Source organism: Coturnix japonica, chromosome 1, assembly GCF_054131305.1.
Source record: "Coturnix japonica strain WE chromosome 1, WE-NBRP24, whole genome shotgun sequence".
Classification (NCBI taxonomy): Eukaryota; Metazoa; Chordata; class Aves; order Galliformes; family Phasianidae; genus Coturnix; species Coturnix japonica.
The window spans coordinates 13,748,831-13,762,824 of record NC_140663.1 but is presented as its reverse complement, the minus strand read 5'-3'; the positions used below and the strand labels follow the sequence as shown (position 1 = coordinate 13,762,824).

Below are 13,994 nucleotides of genomic sequence, written 5' to 3'. Positions count from 1 at the left end.
TTGGTTTCCATATGGTGTCATCATAGTCCTGCCATGTTTCTTTCCTCGTGCTACCTGCTAACACTTCACCTCACCCCTGGCATTTCCAGGTGGGCATAATTCTGAGTCTCCTCATGCTCACCCATGGTTCAGAAATATCTCCCTGATGCATACCAGGATGATCGGTCATGTCAGGCAGGGACCCACTGTGGTTCCTGTGCTGAGGACTGGCCTCCACCCCCATCCCATTCCCCGTGGGATGAGCAGAAAACCCACAAGCTGAAACCTGCCGCCTTTCCAAGCTGTTGCAGCAGCATGTTCCTATTAAGTCTTATTTTGCCCAAAGCTTAGAATTTGCCTGTGAACTACAATGCGATTAGCTGGTGTCAAGACAGCCCCAGCCCCTTTTTACAAACTGGTAGCTGTATAAGATTTCAAAAGGCTTTCTATAGCTACTTACTCAGCATTAGATCTCAGTTTTGGGGTTTTTTAAAAGTTTTTTTTCTTAAATCTCCCTAAACAAATGGGGTATAATTGCTACTTAATGTCAGCTGTTTTGCTAAGAATATGAAACTTTTGCCACTAGAATTGTCACCAGCTTCTGAAAGTGTCTGTGTAAATAGTGTTTTTAAGCAAACATACACTCCCCTGACTGCTCTCAATCCAAAGCCTTGGGCTGTAACGTTGGGAAAGAATGTGAAAGTGAACTCAACAAACAGAAATGAGACGGACCTGGCCATTTACCGCCCAAATCTCTGCCTCAGAGTCAACAAGACTGAACAGTAGGGCTTGGCGAGCAGCCATGTTTGTTGGAAGATCACCCTAGAAACAGACTTGAAAAGAAATTGCCTATTTTCTTTTTTTTTTTTTTTTTTACCTGAATATTCTAAGTCATTAGATAGCACAGGGAGAGGGTTGGGAATTGGAAGCTGGTGAGCGCTGCCTCAAGGGCCTTCTAGTTGCTGAATCATGGGCATTTACTCCTCACCAGGTCTGTGTGGGCTCTCAAGAAGGATAAGACATTTTTTCTCACCTGTTTTGAGAAGCTGGGCTTTCCTCCTATTTCCTCCGTGTTGCAAATGCTTTTGTGTGCTTACTTCACAGCTCGGTGCTGCGGACAGCATTCCTGCTCCTTCTGCTCATCAGTGCCACGTGGCTCCTGGGGCTGATGGCAGTGAACAGTGATGTCATGACATTTCACTATCTCTTTGCCATTTTCAGCTGCTTGCAGGTATGTTAGCATTTTGCCAGTGAAAGACCTCAGTGAATGCACTGCTATACCCCAAAAATAGGTAAATGTTGGCTAACTTTGTAACTGAGGTGTTAAGTACAATTTTTATATTGTTTTCTCAAAGGGACGGCTCTGTTCACCAAAACCATAGCTTCTAGTAATTGTATCTATCACTTTCAGTCATCCTAAGATAAGTGCACTCAGAAAATGACAGATAAATAACAGTAGGTAATTATACCTCGATCTTTCCAGAGGCAAAATCTTTGCTGCTGTCTTCTTCAAGCTCATTGTTAACAGTCATTTTATTGCTTTCACAGTGTAAGTTACCATTTAAGAAAAATAGTCAAATGGTGATTCCTAAATATGACTCACTGCAGTAGGGATCTACTGGATCACCTGTTTGATCTGCTCTGTTGTTGATTAAAGATGTAGAATAATGTGGTTTGTAGGAGATTTGGCATGAAAGTAATCATGAAGTCATGCTAATCATAACTTGACTGTAACCAAGGATAGCAGTAACTGTTATGGCAAGTGCCTACAGTATTAAAACAGCCACTGTGGGAGGCCACTGCTGTGAGTTACAGCACAAGGGCCACAGATTTTAATGAAAGCGAAAAAAGTCTGGTGGGTCTCCCATAGAGATGCCTGTCCAGGCCTTGCGAGCACATCAGATAGACCAGCCTGGAACAAGGATATTCTGCCACTGCAACTTGATGTGCTCTAAAATAAATACTCCCACTTGGGCTGTAAAACCAGGCATCCGCAAGGCTAGAATGAAATAAAATTAAATATAAACTTGATGAGAAGGGAGGAAAGCCAGTGGCTGGAATTCTCCAAACTTGCCTGGAGAGGCACAGTGGTATGTGGCGTTTCACGTCATTGCCTTCTTTGAACTTGTATTCTTTAGAGAGACATTTATGTGAGTTTTATTAATGAATAATCCCAAAGTGCTAATGCCAACTAAGATTGCATTTGATTGAATGTTTAGAAAGGGAGCTTGAAGTTTAAAGTTACTCTAAGTCAATTGCTTTGGCTGCAATCTTGAAATGCAGGCATCTTGTAATGTTGGTACAGCTGCAACTTCATGAGCGATTGGCTTCTATATACTATATCTCCAACCAAAATGGATAACAGTTTGGCAGCTGCATGAATTCCCTCAAAGCAAATATATCTGAGAACATACACGTGCATGCTCCCTACCCCCCAAGAAATGTAGTAGTGTGTTCCTGGCAGGCCAAAGGCTGCCCAGCCCTGAGGATTTCGGTGCCTTTCCCTTCCAGAGGGAAGACTGTAAGGGACAAAAGCTCTCTGACCCCAGGATCTGCTCATGCCTTACAAGGCTTTCTAAAGTTCTCTTAGCAGCAATATTAAGGACACCTACCACAGAAGTACGCCATTTCCAGAGATTATTACTAAAGGCCATGATATCATAGAATCATAGAATCACAAGGTTGGAAAGGACCTACAAGACCTACAAGTCCAACCATCCTCCCATTACCGTAGCTACAGCAAACCACTAAATCATATCTCATAGCTCCTCATCCAGACACCTCTTGAACACTGCCAGGGACTCCACCACCTCCCTGGGTAGCTATTCCTGACCACCCTCTGAGAGAAAAAATTCCTTCTTATGTCCAGTCTAAACCTCATCTGATACAACTTGGGGCCATTTCCTCAGGTCCTGTTTGTTGCCTGGGAGAAGAGGCCAAGCCCCTCCTCCTCACAACCTCCCTTCAGGAAGTTGTAGAGTATAATGAGGCCTCCCCTGATCCTTTTCTTCTCCAGGATAAACAATCCCAGCTCCCTGAGATGTTCCTCATAAGGCTTGTGCTCCAGACCCCTCACCAGTTTCATTGCCCTTCTCAGGACACATTCCAGGGCCTCGATGCCTTTCTTGTAGTGAGGAGCCCAAAACTGAACACAGTACTCAAGATGAAGCCTCACCAGAGCCGAGTACAGGGAACATATTGCTGTGCTGCTATTGATTTTGTCTCATAATCAGTGTAAAAGCTCTAAAAACTTAGTGCAGCTACAACCATGAAACTTCCTGAAATGTTTTCCAGTGGCACTGATGTCCCCATTGGATATATTGAAAACTGTGAGGCAGAGTGACAACTACTATGAGCTCTTCTCTATAGATCCTGTAGGAACACATTGTTTTGTATATTTTCCAAGGCCACTTATAAACATTTAAGTTCGGAAGCAAATTATGAAGAAGGAATCCGTCAATGCCATTTCAGTCAAAGACAGGAAGTAGTTATTGCTGTTGAAATCATAGAATGGAACTGGAATTTGTATGTTGTTTTAGAAATGCTGTTCTCTAATACTTGTTTGTGTTTGCAGTTTGGTAGTAATGAATCATTTAGATTTCATTTTCTTCTCTCTAAAATGATCCAGGGGCTGTTCATTTTCTTCTTCCACTGCGTATTTAACAAAGAAGTCAGGAAGCACTTGAAGAACACTTTAACTGGAAAGAAACCTCTTCCAGATGATTCCACTGCAACAAGAGCTACATTATTAACTGTAAGGAAAAAGATGGGGAAAAAAAACATCTTCTGGCTGGTAGAAGTTACCTAAATGCACTTTTAACAGGTAGCATGTGTAACATGGACATCCAATAGGAATTCATTGCTTTTGATTCCTGCAGAGTTCAGGAAAAGCAAGCACAGAAGTTGTATGTGAGGTATTCTGAACCACTTTGGTACTTGTGTTATTCTGGTTATAGTTGTGTTGATTTGTGTAACAAGCAGTATGAAACTTGTAAGTAGACATTACTGATTACTCCTCCATATATGTTGCAATCCAGGTGACATCTACACTAGTAAGCTTAACAGGATCAGATTGTGATGTTGAGCCCTAAGTCCATAAGTTTGAACTGTGGAAGTACCCTCTAACATGTTGCAATCAGTGCCTGCTTGCAGCTAGTCTCCCAGGCAAAGTGTAGGAATGGTTGGGAAAGGTAGAGGATGGCATGCTTAGATTTTATTACCAGGTGGGAAATTGAAGAAGAGGTTTTAAGGCTCAAAACTGCAAAGGTTTTCAATCAGTTGGTGAATGGAAATGAGGCACCAACACTCTTCTGATGAGCTGGGTCTGAGAGCCTCATGTCCGCCAGTTCTGAATATTCAAAGTGCTCTCTCTCCCAGTTTGTGTCCCTGCTGAATGGAAAGATCTGTCTAGAACACCAGAAATCCACTGTGTTACGTTTAAAACAATGCCTCTTATCATTCACTGTTGCTTTGTGTCTTTTATTTCCCCTCCAGCGATCTCTGAACTGTAACAACACATACATAGAAGAGCCAAATATGTATCGCACAACCATTGGGGAATCCACTGTCTCCCTAGAAAGCACCGTCAGGTCAGCCAAGAGCCACAATAGCTACCTTGCTTATATCCTCAGGTAATCCGGTGGCAGGTGCATGGCTTTCAGGTGCTTGCCTTTCCTTTTTCATTACTCTTGTGGAAAACAAAAAGCAAAAGAGAAATGTTTGGGTTTGAATGTTACTTGCTCTGTGTCTTAACAGTTATGTTTCATGTGACTGTCATTTTCTTTTGTGTGTTTTCTTTTGCATGCATCTTAGCAACGGTGACTTCCAGCAGTGCAGTGGTTAACATAGCTGCTGTGTTAACTATTTCGGCTGTGCCGCTTGCCAGTTAAAATACAGATGTGTTTCAAGGAGCAGGATTTAGATTATTAACATCAGGCTTTTTCAGAGTTCGATTCATGTCTCTGAGGCTGGCATTACCTGTGTCTTGCTGTATAAGTGCCTACATTGGCAATCAAATAAGCAAGGGCTGACTAGCATGCGCTGCAGCTGGCTGTATTTGACCACAAGGATCTCATCTGCATGTCTGCCTTGTTGTAAGAACAGTGAAATGACCAAGAAAGGTGTCCCCTGTTTTTATCCTCTAAGGGATGATGCTGCTCATAAGCTCAGTGGATCCTCAAGTCAAGCAAGGGCTGGTCAGACAGAAGCAGATTCCTCCATTTTTCACAGGAATCCATCTAAATCCAATGGTAAGAATTACTTTTAAGTGCTTTGACCCATTTGTGAACCTTTCCCTTCTCAGCAACTTTTTCAAAGCCTCCTGTAATAGGAGGAGCAGTTACTCTGCATCTCATTCTCATTATGCTGTTGGCACGAGGAGATATGCAGTGGTTGCCTTACTAGGGAATTCTGGAATGGAAATATGTATCTGCTTCTTGTGATGGCTCAGTTTTAATCTGACAGCTGTCACAGCTGTTGACAGTTTCTGGCGTCCCTTTTCTTTCTCACAAATTATGTACTGCTGCTCTAGACTTTTAATTGGACATCTTTTAATGTGTGAGACCTTGAGGCAGTATCCTTTTTTATGACTGTGCATTTCATACAAGAAAATGAGAAGTGTCTCTTGTTTGATTTCCTTTCACTTTGGGTCTTGCTGTTAAATTTTATTGCCTTGTAGCAGTTTTTAAGAGTACATCTGCAGACTTTTTTATATTTCTAAGTACCTGGGCTTGCCAGTTGTTGTGTTGATTGAGATCCCGTGTAGTTACTGTTCTGAGTACTGAATTGTGCAAAAAGCATCTACATTCTGTTCTGCAGCTCCCATTAGCTGAACAGAGCACTTGTGCTTCCCATAGAGACTTAGGCAGACGCTGCAGTCCTTCTGAGTTAATCTTGAGAGCACTTGTGGGTGTAAGTGCACATCCCTGGCACATCCTGAGCCAGACACCTTTTCTTTTTCTTTATGCATTGCAGACAGACGTGTCCAGCTCCTGATCACCCTCTCATTGCTGTATTTCTCCTGTCTGTATTTGCAGAGCATGACTCAGACTCAGACAGCGAATTGTCCCTTGATGAGCACAGCAGCTCTTATGCCTCCTCCCATTCATCAGACAGTGAAGAAGATGGGCTTGAGCCAGAGAAAAAGTGGAACGCATCCACTGCCAAGAACAATGAGCGTGGCCCTCTCCACAGCACACCCAAAGGTACTCCTGATGCAAGGGGAGAGCAGAGGTTTTATTTTCTTCAAAATAGCTTTAAAGTAGATGTAACAAATTTACCAGGGTAGTACATATTTGAGATGGCATCCCTAGTGCGGTGCTTTGCTACTGCAGATTGATCCTTGTCTCCAGCTTAGAGGCCTTTCTTCCTTTCAAGAGTTTGTTCACAGGGGAAAATGAGCGCAAGTTAAAAGATGCTGGAGCAAATCTGCAGCTTCACCATGCTCGAGCAGACAGCAGTCAACATGTTTTGCAGGCAGGTCCCAGCAGCACTTGGAAATGGTGCTACACAGCCAGCAAAATGCAAAAGGAGAGGAAGAGGAGGAGGGAGCTGTTTATTTTGTAGGCATAAGGAAGAAGTACTTACTCTCTTTGTGCAGCACAGGCATCTGGATATAGCAGGGCCATGGGAGGCCATGGACCCAAAGTGCTGGAAATCATTGGCCACCAACATCAATAATGTGTGGCAAGGTATGGGCATTCCCAAGCACAGTTCATGTCATAAAGATAGGTTAGCTTAGACTAATAGGTAAAGCAGTTTCAAACCTGTGGTGCTTCGCACAGACTCTGCAAGAGGTACCTCACTGCCCTCATCCCTCAGAAACCACTGTCCCTGAGAAGCGTGGGGGATTTCCATCACTGGAGAGATGAGGGTTAGGTTTATCTTACACCTCTCTGTGGAGCCACAGCCTTGCTCTAGGCAGAGTTGGGTGCCCTGCCATCCCACCTGAGGTATTTTGAGGGCTTTGTTGCACCCCAACAGCAGTGCAGTCCAACAGGGATCATCTGAAGCACTCAAGTTTGACTGTCTGATTTGGCAGTTCGGCACACATTTCCTCCTCAGCTGCTGGAGATAACACTGGCTGGGCAGCAGTTGGGAAAACCTTTCCAGCAGTGGTTTTCGAGCTAGTGTTTTTTTGCATTGCAGTTGATACTCTTCCCAATCATGTGAAACCCTATTGGCCCACAGAGTGCATAACGGCCAGTGACAGCGAGGACCCCGGCGGGAAACAAAAACTCAAAGTTGAGACCAAGGTCAACGTTGAGCTTCACAGGGAAAACCAGGTGAACCACAGCAATGAAGCACCGCAGGACAAAGAGAATGATGGGCAGCAGAAGGAGAACAGACCTCTGTCCCACCAGAACAACCAGCAACCGGAGCAGAGGAAAGGTAGTGCAGCCAGTCCAGCTCTGCAGGCAGGCTGTGAGACTGGGGTGGTAATGAGCATCAGTTTGGGAGGGGACTGGGATCGTTAAGAGAGCACTTTCCTGATGGCTTCAGCCTGTATTACCGGGGGGAAGCTTGAAGGTAGTAGGTTGGTGAATTCTGATCTCTTGGTTCTGAAATAAAGTGACAAACCAGAATTCTTAAGAAATACAAGGAGTCATTTCTCAGATGTGTTCAGTTCGATAATGAGTTTACTCATGTTTTTCAAGATCCTGATTATTTCCTCTCTTTGATGACAGGCATCTTAAAAAATAAAGTCACCTACCCTCCCCCACTGATTGACAAGAATATAAAGAACCGGCTGCGTGAAAAGCTGTCAGATTACAATCAGACCACGATCTCATCCAGGACTACTTCCCTGGGGACTAATGATGGGGTCCGCTCGCCTTCAGACTCAGGGGTGACAGTAAAAAATGCTCGGAGGGAGCAGTCTCGAGACCAGCTCAATGGCATGGCCATGAACGTCCATGTGGGAACAGGACATGCTGAGACATCAGACTCAGAGTAAGTGCCATGTGGGGATGCCCTGGCAGACCTCCACAAGCCTCTCACCTCTGCACACCTTGGACCATGGGAGCATGTTTTTTCCCCTCTCTTTTTCACCAATCCTCATGTTTTGTAGCAAGGAGGATGTTTGAGACCTTTCAGGACATGTCACAGGGTGCAGTTAGTTATAATGTGGCCAGTATCAGGGACCTAAAGAGCAGGATTAGAGCAGGGCAATACATGGAGCAGCATTTCTTGATGCATGTCCAGCAGGAGGTGTCCTGGGTGGCCAGGAGGTGGTGTGGCAGTGGGCAGGTGGGGGCAAAACCCAAAGGAGCAGAACTCCATTGAAACCCAGCATTGTTTGGGGTGATGCTGAGGTAGAATGGGATGGGAGTCCGGCCAAGCAGGAGGAGCATGTTACCTGGGCTGGAGGGCTAACAGCTGCAGGGAGAAGTTCTGTGTCGAGCTGCTGACCCTAAGTTACCAGGTGTGTGATTCCCACCCACCGTACAGTGTGTGTATTTGCCATTCTAAACAAAATCAAACATTAACAAAAGGCTGAGCAAGCTTTCAGCCACTGGGTATTCTCAGAAACCTCATTACTCATCGCAGTTTTCACATTGAAAATAAGAACAGCCTTGAGTAAAGTCTATGTAAACATTTTGCACACATCATCTTCCTTTTACTAACACAAATAATATTCTTACTCCTGCTTCAAACCCAGAGACAGTTCTTCACCCATCTTTAACCCACCACGCTTTAGACTCAAGGGTGCGCAGACCATTCCCAGCTCACTACAGAAGTGTATGTTTGGGCTGTTGGGGACTGGCAGTTGAAATAGATCCTGGTTTGGAATGCATGAATATGCCTGAAATACATTTCTAACAGCCTACAAGGTCTGTGTGTGAGTCTCACATCCTCACCTAAAGGTCAGCCAAACATACACTCTGTAAACGTTCCTCTACAGTGCATCTCAGCCACCAGCTGTACAACTCTTGTGGCCCATTGCACCCGCGGGGGGTGCCCAGGAAGAGCATTCTCTTCTTGGTGATGTGTAGCAGTAGGACAAGGAGCAATGGCCTAACACTTGTGCATAGGAAGTTCCATACTAACATGTGGAAAAGCTTTATGGTAAGGGTGACGGAGCACTGGAACAGGTTGCCCAGAGAGCTTGTGGAAACTCCGTCTCTGGAGATATTCAAGACCAGTTGGGATGCCTAGCAGTGCAACCTATTGTAGGGAATCTGCTTTAGCATGGGGTGCTTGGACTTGATGATCTCTTGATGTCCCTTTGATTCTGTGATCCCCATGCAACATTCAGTTGGCAAGCATCAGTGGAGCATGAGACCTAATGAAAAGATAGGGTCTATTTGGGTGGGGTCATTTGCCTGTGCCTGTTTAACCCTAACCCTGCATGCTCACCTTCTTCCCACTAACAGAGGCAGTAACGAAACTTCAATTTGAACCACCAGGGAGCTGTGATGGCTGCTGCGCGGCTCTGGACTCCTCGCCGTGGGGCTGAGCCTCCAACTTCGCCGGGGTCACTGCGTAGCCAGAGGACGAGGGTGGTGGTGCCCTGGCAGAGCGCCGGTGCTCACAGTGGGAACACAGTGCCGGCTGCACCCACTGCGAGGCTGCTCCGGAGTAACGCTGCCTGCAAAGTCAACCCGTGCCAAAATGCATGGAATGGCCGCAGGGCTGCCTGGAAGGGCTGTGTTCCTTCTCACAGTGTGGACAGTGCTGCAGGGGCTGCATAGCTGCTGGGGAGAAGCAAAGGAAAAGAAGCTACGCCACAGTCCCACAGCAGGTCAGCCCGCCTGCCTCCAGGCAGGCACCGCCAGGTGGCTCTCATCAACTTCCCTCCGGCCGCAGTGCGACCCATCGGCCTGCTGCGCTCTGCAGAGGAGATGTCCCAACAAGTGTCCTTCAGGTTCTATGCCAGCATCAATGTCCACCCCCATGGGCGTGTCGTCTCCAGAAAAAAGACAACACCCTTTATATATATATACATATATATATAAAGTGTAGATACTTTTATATATTTTGTATGGTGATGCGAAAGAGAAAAGCTCCTTTTGTATATTTTCCATTTATACTGATCTTCTGAATTTGATAACGGGAAATCAATTTGAAGAGTTTTGATATTTTTTATATAAACGTTGCACAGTTTTACTTGAATTCGGCGTTGGGTTAAAGTAACAGGTTTACATGGGAACCAGCCTGCCATGCCATGCAGAGTAACACAGTACAGAGAACTCCTAAGCCCCAGCATACAGTCAGCCTTGCTGACAGGTTGTGGAGCACTGTCAGGACGCAGCGTGTTCCTCTGTAACCTCTTCTGCAAGTGACAAGAAATGCTTTGTGCTTTTTCCACTTCTGGGTGTTTTGGCCTCTTCTCTCAGCGCACTGAAACGTTCAGAAACTGCACTTCAGGACTGAAAATACATCGTATCTTAGTCTTAAGGTCTCAACGCCGTCTTTGTATGGCAGAACTCAAATCAGCATTGCCCTTAGCAGGAATCAGTGGTGTAAGTGAGAGGGGTTGCTCTGACTCTGCTGGTGTGGCTCAGGAATGCAGCAGCACATCAGGAAGTGGGTCCCCCTCCCAGGTTCTACATGAGGGGCGTTCTGCATTGCATCCATGGCGCTGCTAATTCCTGTCCTCCTGCAGTCAGCACGTTGCTGATCAGAGCAGAAACATGGGGCTGGAAGGACCGCCAGGCTTCACTTCCCAGCTTCTGGTGTGTCCAAAGGCGCGTGGAAGGATTAAGGTTCCATGGTCGGTGGTACAGCCACAGGCTGCTGCCTGCCACCAACGCTCCTGGGGCTCCTCACGTTCCATGCAGCCCTGAGGGAACGCATGAGCTTTCCTTTGCACCAGTGGGAACCAAGGAGAGGTGCAGCAAATCACTACATAGAATGCGGGAATGCGGGGGTGGGGGAAGAGAAATAAAGTACGTGTCGGTCTCAGCTTTGATATATTCCTGTGCATTTTTGAATGCACTTCGCAGGCTTTTGGAAGGGGAGGGAGGGCTCCCTTCCTCTACAAGTGACACAACCTGCTGTGTGAAATCCTCTGGCTGACAAAAGCCATTTTGAATGTTTTGGTGTCTGACCCTTGGCCGTGCGCTCGGGCACCGCGTGGAGAAGTTTCACATCCGTGTGTGTATATTTTGTCCCATTGAGATGTAGGTAGTCTTACTTGGATCAGAACTGTTGCAGTCAAGGAGGGTCCGTTGTATTAATGACAAAAAAAAAGAAGTAAAATTAAAGCCTATTTTTTATGACTTTTGAAAAGCTTTATGGCAGATCAGACACTGGAGGATGTTTGTTGGTGTTTTTTTTTTAACAAATGTATATTTATTAATGTGCAGAACACTGGAATTGCAGCAGAGATGAAAGGAGAATTTACAATAAATTAAAGAGTTTTTTTTTTGGACTTGTGTTCCTCCTCTGGAGTTTATTTTCAATGGGATGCCTTCGATTCACCAGGAGGCTGAAGCTGTGGATGAAGTCTGGGCATGGCAGCTTTTGTTTTGCTTCACCTCTTGGGCTCAGAGCTCTTCAGAGCCGTATCCATTGTTCCTGCAGGATTCGCATGGAAGAAAGCCCAGGAATTGCGTGTAGAGCCACCCAGGCCCAGCACAGCCTCCTGCCACAGAGGGGTCGGAGGGGACGCTGCCTCCAGCCCCGCGGTGGGGCTGACCCCAGGGCTGCAATCAGAAGGAGCAGTTCTGACTTCCTTGGCTCCGCTCTTGGCTTTCTTGAGCCAACAAGCACTAAGCTGTGCTCGCACTGTACTTCTCAGGCTGTTGTGCAAGCCTTCATTAAATGATCTTGTGAGGCATAGCAGGGACCTGCAAGGCTGTTGGCAGCACTCTGGAAATGAAGTGTTTCCCAATATCACCTGGCCCAATATCATTCTGTAAATGCTGCAAAACTTTAGGCAATGAACTGTCAGGATGCAAGGTGAGGCACTGAGAGCTTCATTGATGTAATGATTTAGGGGCAGAATCAAAGGTGGGGAGCTTCGATTTGCAAACCTCTCTGCCAAAACTTGCACTAAACAAATGCTATCAATGAGCCCGAAGGGATTTTTGTTAATGTTACTGTACCACCGCCTGCCCCGGGTGCCTCTGGGCCCCACAACCCTTCTGCCATACTCCTTCCTGCTGGCACTTAGAAGTTCACTTCTCCTCCCTGTCAGCAGCAATTCGCACTGCTCTCATTTTCCATATCAGCCTGTTGGGTTTGGATCCATTCTCCAATTTCTCATACTCCTTTGGACGTTACTCCTGTCCGTGAAGATGCCTGGAGTCCTTTGGCAACATCTGCAGGTTTTACAGGCTCCCTTTAATTTCGTCATCCAGCCTATGAATGAAATTACCAAATAAAACAAAGCCCAGGAGAGATTCCATAAAACATCTCTGCTTGCCCAGAGTTGTGCCCAAAACCTCATAATGGAGGCATTGGTCTGCGCTGATGGCAGTGCTGGGCAGTGCCAAAAGCTCTACTTGAAGACATGTCCCATCTGTTGCTGCTCCTTCACCCAGTGTGTCAGCACTGTGTTAAAGGGGAAAACGAGGTGTGAGATGTGAGTGCTGCAAATTATAGGATGACAGAACCACTAAGGTTAGAAAAGACCTCTGAGATCCTCCAGTCCAATCATGAGCCCATTCCCACCAGTACTGCTCGCTAACAGCGTCCCTCAGTGCCACGTCTCCGTGGTTCTTGCACACCTCCATGACGGTGACTCCAGCACCTTGCAAGGCAGCCTGTGCCACTGCATCACTGCTCTTCCATAGAAGAAATTATCCCATGTTCCATATTCCAGACCATGTTCATTCATTAGTGACTTCTAAGAACTTAGAAATATCTCTAAGTGCTCCCAGGACCCCCTTTGGGCTCTGCCAGGACAGGGTCCCTCCTCCCACCTTGGTCGCAGCCAGCGGTTGTTGCAGTGCCTCTGGGGGTGGGAGCATTCACATTCTAAGGCTGTTAGACTTTCCAAGTAAAGAATGATTTTATATACGTGCACGTTTGTTAGATATCAATGCATTCAAGAGAACAAAGAGTGCGTGAAGCCCCGTGCAGCTCTAACTCTGCCTCTTTTCCTGCAGGGGAGGCACTGCAAGGAGCAGCTCGGGGGCCACATGCTGTGGGTGGGGGCTGCAGCACTCCCTCAGCACAGGAGGGCTCTCACAGGGGAGCAAGCACCCTGAAGGGACAGAGAGATTGAGAGTGCTCTTCAATCACAACAGCTGCGCTTCCAATACGTGCTCCTCAGATCCTCAGATTGCTGCTGCTTTTCTTTTAACCTACAGCAATAATGTCATTAGTAACAAAAGCAGCTCCCAAAAAGTTCCGCGTGCTTTAAGAGGGTGAGGAAAACCTGGCTCTTAAGGACATGAATTGCCCTCCCACCCAGTTCCATTCCACGCAGTCCCACAGGAGGCGGCCAGAGCTGGGACTGGGGGAAGCTCAGCCACAAGGTTCCAGGCCAGGCCCTAAATCAACCCTGAGCAGCGCACGTTCACTTTTTGAGTGAAATCCATACATTTCATTACATGTTTCCTGTTCAGCATGAAAAGAGAAAGAGGAAGAACCATGAATACAATCAGAGGGCCAAAGCACCCCTCCTGTGAAGACAGGCTGAGGGAGTGAGACTTGTTCGGCTTGGAGAAGAGGCGGTTCCCTTGAGACCTCTTTGTGTCCTTCCAGTAGTTACAAGGAGCTTATCAACAGGAGGGAAGTCAACTTCTTACACAGCCTGATAGTGGTTCACCATGGGGGAATGGATTTAAACTAAAAGAGGGGAGATTTAGGTTAGATGTTAGGAGGAAACTCTATACTCAGAGGGCAGTGGGGCACTGACACAGCTGCCCAGAGAGGTTGTAAAGGCTCCATCTCTGGAGATATTCAAGACCTGTCCAGGCACCTACTTGTGCAAGCTACTGTAGGGAGCCTCCTTTAGCAAGGGGTTTGGACATGATGATCTCTAGAGGTCCTTTCCAAGCCCTACAACTCTCTGATTCTGTGATTCAGTCCCGTCAGCAATGCTCAGCCCCTGGGCTCAATAT

General features: G+C 46.4%; 1 protein-coding gene across 10 annotated transcripts in view; it reads left to right on the top strand.

The window, feature by feature from the left end:
* CELSR1 (cadherin EGF LAG seven-pass G-type receptor 1) overlaps window positions 1–11,353 on the top strand; it is a 132,232-nt gene extending 120,879 nt beyond the window's left edge. For 2 of the 10 annotated variants that reach the window (XM_085512462.1, XM_085512418.1), the window contains exons 28-35: window positions 1,084–1,210; window positions 3,608–3,733; window positions 4,474–4,568; window positions 5,125–5,228; window positions 6,015–6,182; window positions 7,168–7,368; window positions 7,665–7,929; window positions 9,354–11,353. In XM_085512462.1, the coding sequence (XP_085368588.1) occupies window positions 1,084–1,210; window positions 3,608–3,733; window positions 4,474–4,568; window positions 5,125–5,228; window positions 6,015–6,182; window positions 7,168–7,368; window positions 7,665–7,929; window positions 9,354–9,378 (1,111 nt within the window). In that variant the 3' untranslated portion in view covers window positions 9,379–11,353. Of the gene's footprint in view, window positions 1–1,083; window positions 1,211–3,607; window positions 3,734–4,473; window positions 4,611–5,124; window positions 5,229–6,014; window positions 6,183–7,125; window positions 7,369–7,664; window positions 7,930–9,353 lie in introns of all 10 variants that reach the window. The other 8 variants (XM_085512323.1, XM_015851798.3, XM_085512368.1 and 5 more) reach the window with 5 other exon arrangements.
* Window positions 11,354–13,994: the final 2,641 nt, after the last annotated feature.